This window comes from Poecilia reticulata, chromosome 8, assembly GCF_904066995.2.
Source record: "Poecilia reticulata chromosome 8, P_reticulata-male-v2, whole genome shotgun sequence".
Classification (NCBI taxonomy): domain Eukaryota; kingdom Metazoa; phylum Chordata; class Actinopteri; order Cyprinodontiformes; family Poeciliidae; genus Poecilia; species Poecilia reticulata.
Window position 1 is genome coordinate 22,772,201 of NC_088837.1, and position 3,419 is coordinate 22,775,619.

The 3,419-nt window shown below is 36.2% G+C and overlaps 1 protein-coding gene across 1 annotated transcript; it reads left to right on the forward strand.

Moving 5' to 3' along the window:
* Nucleotides 1-1,158: 1,158 nt before the first annotated feature.
* rnf113a (ring finger protein 113A) lies at nucleotides 1,159-3,380 on the forward strand. Its single transcript, XM_008416300.3, has 10 exons — nucleotides 1,159-1,317; nucleotides 1,703-1,782; nucleotides 1,858-1,953; nucleotides 2,052-2,159; nucleotides 2,237-2,346; nucleotides 2,527-2,633; nucleotides 2,721-2,810; nucleotides 2,878-2,971; nucleotides 3,045-3,151; nucleotides 3,235-3,380. The coding sequence occupies exons 1-10, from the start codon at nucleotides 1,212-1,214 to the stop codon at nucleotides 3,306-3,308; spliced, it is 972 nt and encodes a 323-aa protein (XP_008414522.2). The 5' UTR covers nucleotides 1,159-1,211; the 3' UTR covers nucleotides 3,309-3,380.
* The last annotated feature ends 39 nt before the right edge of the window (nucleotides 3,381-3,419 follow it).

Consider the following 3,419-nt stretch of genomic DNA (forward strand, 5'->3'; position numbering starts at 1 on the left):
AGTTCATTCAAAATAAAACACTTCCGCATTGCGATACTATTGTACTGCGGGAACCAGACTGATTTATTATTAGTTCCGAGCAGCTAAGCGCTGCGAAGGCACTAAGTTTCTTCTTATTATGCCAAATGAATTGGCTTTTTGGGGGCTTTATCATATTCAAAAACGAACCAAACTTGGCGGACGCGTCAAGCCTGCGTGAAAATTACGAATTTTAAAGTCGTCGCAAAAATCGCACAAGAAACGGCTCTTGAGCGATACTCTGTCAGGAGTATTTTTACTGCACTGTATTTTATACTTGAGTAATTTTATTGTGAAGTACGTTGCTTGAATAAAAATTTCTGGTTTTCTACTAAATGGAAAACAAAAATGTTTTAACCCAAAATTCAGCAGACACAGAGTTTTATAAGTTTTATATTAAAATAAACTGATTTGAAAGTACTAACATTTCTTCTTAACCTTATGTTTTGGTCCATCTGACGATATAATTCTTAAATTTTAAATTATTGACAATTTGATCAGTTACTCAGTACTTGAGTTGACTTTTTGCCAAATACTTTTTTCCTCTTATTTGAGTAATGTTTTGTACAGCTACTTTTTTTTCTTTATTCTTTTACTTCAGCAAAAATATGTTAAAATAGTGCTGCTCTTACTTTAGTTAAATTTTGGGGTACTTCACCCTCCTCTCTTTAAGTCACACATGGAAACGGTTTTAAAAGCCTATTATAAATTTAATTATTACAGACAAACTTTAAACAATGGCCATCTTCACATATTTTGGGGAGATAATGTACAAAATGTATAATGGATATCAATAGTAGTAGCAATTTCCTGCAAGTTTGTACAAAACATAAAATAATTACTTTTTTATTAAATTAAAATATAAGCAAAAACTGTGCCCAATTACTGTGCTCAATAACATTTTATTTTCTCAGCACACAAACCTATAAAGTTGAGATCTTTCCGACTATACACGTTCAATCAAAAAGTCAAACAGTAATTTTAAAACAGCTTTTGGTTGGATTTTTTTTTTTTTTTTGAAACACCTAAAAATTTTTTGAACAAGAACATTTTTTTCATCTTTTTAATAAAAAGATTTGGCTAAACTGTGACGCTATGCAACCCTCCCTTTGGCCAGGAGACAAACCAGTCGTGTGCTCTCCAAACCAGTAGAGGGCGCTGTGACCACATAGGACAGTAACAGAGCTGGCAAGATGGCGGAGTCTGAGGAGGCCAAAGCGCCTTCTTGTAGGTTTCTGTTTAAAAAATCAACTAAGAAATTCTCCGGACGGAAAAGAAAAGCGAGTGGCAGTGATAAAGGTAATTAGTTCAAATCCGACAGCATTTAATTAGTTTTGAAATTGTGACTTTAGGGTATTTTGTTGCTTTTAACGCCGGTTTGAAAAATCTAAACAAAACAGACCTTGTGTATATTTATGTGCTTTCTGCAAATAGAAGTCATTACAATGTATAATATGAGCCTTTATATCTAATCCCTATATTTAAATGTTTTTGGTAAATTGTGTTTTAGCTAGGTGTTTGTGCTGCATTCCAGGTTGTTCGGAATTTTGACCTCTTGGTCACATTTTAGCTATTCAAGCTTCTCTTCGGTGATACACTTGCAAACCGGAAGCTTTTTTAATGACTATACTGCTTTTTGTTAGCTTTAAGTAAATATTTCGGCTCATATTTGTCTCTCTTTTAGACAGTAATAGTGATGAGGACCAGAGCGCCGTGGTCAGAAGAGAAAAGAAAGATGCTCGGGTCAACCCCATGATTCAGAAGGTACGGTAAAGATGCAAAAATGCATATTCTGTTGAGGATTTGAAGTAAATTGTGATTTTTATCTCATTTTTCCAGACGAAAAAGGTAGAGAGAGATGCTTTATCTTCCAGTGACAGCGACGAAGGCAAGGACGACAAGATCACAGTTTCTTACAAGTCTACACGGTCAGCGGTGAGATAAAACTTTGATACTACTAGTAAAAACATTTATCAAAGTGTTTTGAAGATGTAAAACCTCTTTCTATCTGCTATTTTTATGTTTAAATACAGAAACCGGAGGGACCAGAGGACATGGGTGCAACTGCTACATATGAGCTGGACACAGAGAGAGACAAAGATGCCCAGGCGATTTTTGAGAGGAGTCAGAAAATCCAAGAGGTAAAAAAAATAACTTGTTACATGCTTGAGAACTAATAATCAATATTTATAGGCATTTCTTATTCCAATTTAAACAGGAGCTTACAGGTAAAGAAGATGATAAAATATACCGTGGCATCAACAACTACCAGAAATTCATCAAGCCTAAAGACACCACCATGGGGAACGCCTCTTCTGGCATGGTCAGGTGAGGAGTCAAAACGTTTATTTGAATTATTTAATTTCCCTTTGGGTTAAAGTACTTTTTAAGGTTTAGAAATGTACGAGAATAACAGCTATTATTTTATTATTTAAGCACAGGAAATTAAATTGATCATAAACAGGATGAGGAAACTGAAGTTGTAATTAAATGTGATGTTTACAACAGGAAAGGGCCGATCCGCGCCCCTGAACACCTGAGAGCCACAGTCCGGTGGGACTACCAGCCAGATATCTGCAAGGACTACAAGGAGACTGGATTCTGTGGTTTTGGAGGTTTGTGTAACAATATAAACAATGTAAAACTTTGTAGTGTCATTTTAAGAATCCATTTGTTTTAATAATTTGCATGTTCTTTTAAAGACAGCTGCAAGTTCCTTCACGATAGATCAGACTACAAACATGGCTGGCAGATTGAGAGGGAGCTGGATGAGGGCACATACGGAGGAAATGGTGAGTAATTTATTTTCAGTCATTTCTGCACTTTTCAGCATCTTTTAACTCGTTTATTTCACTCTAGATGATGAGAATTATGAGGTGAGCAGCGACGATGAGGATTTGCCCTTTAAGTGCTTCATCTGCCGCGATTCTTTTAAGAGTCCCATCATCACAAAGTGAGTCGTACCTTCAAGCGTTTCCTGTGACTCAGTGATTTTGTGTTTTGCTAACCAATCAGCTGTGTTCCAGGTGTAAGCACTATTTCTGTGAAACCTGCGCCCTGCAGCACTACCGCAAATCCAAACGGTGCTACGTCTGCAACACTCAAACCAACGGAGTCTTTAACCCTGCAAAAGGTAAGAACGATCTGCCAGAAAGTCCAAGGAGGACAGGTTATTAATACATTTATGTACTTAAATATAATGTCTTTTTCCTCCAGAGCTTATTGCAAAGATGGAGAAGCGTGCTGCTGCTGCAGCAGATCAGCCTCCATCAGAAGAAGAAGATGATTAGTATATGATTTTTTTTAAACCTTTGCTTTGTGTTTCTCTGTGTAAATTTTCAATAAATATTTTTTAGAAGCTTTGCAGCCTCCATTTTGGTAAAATATGAAGCTCCACTGAA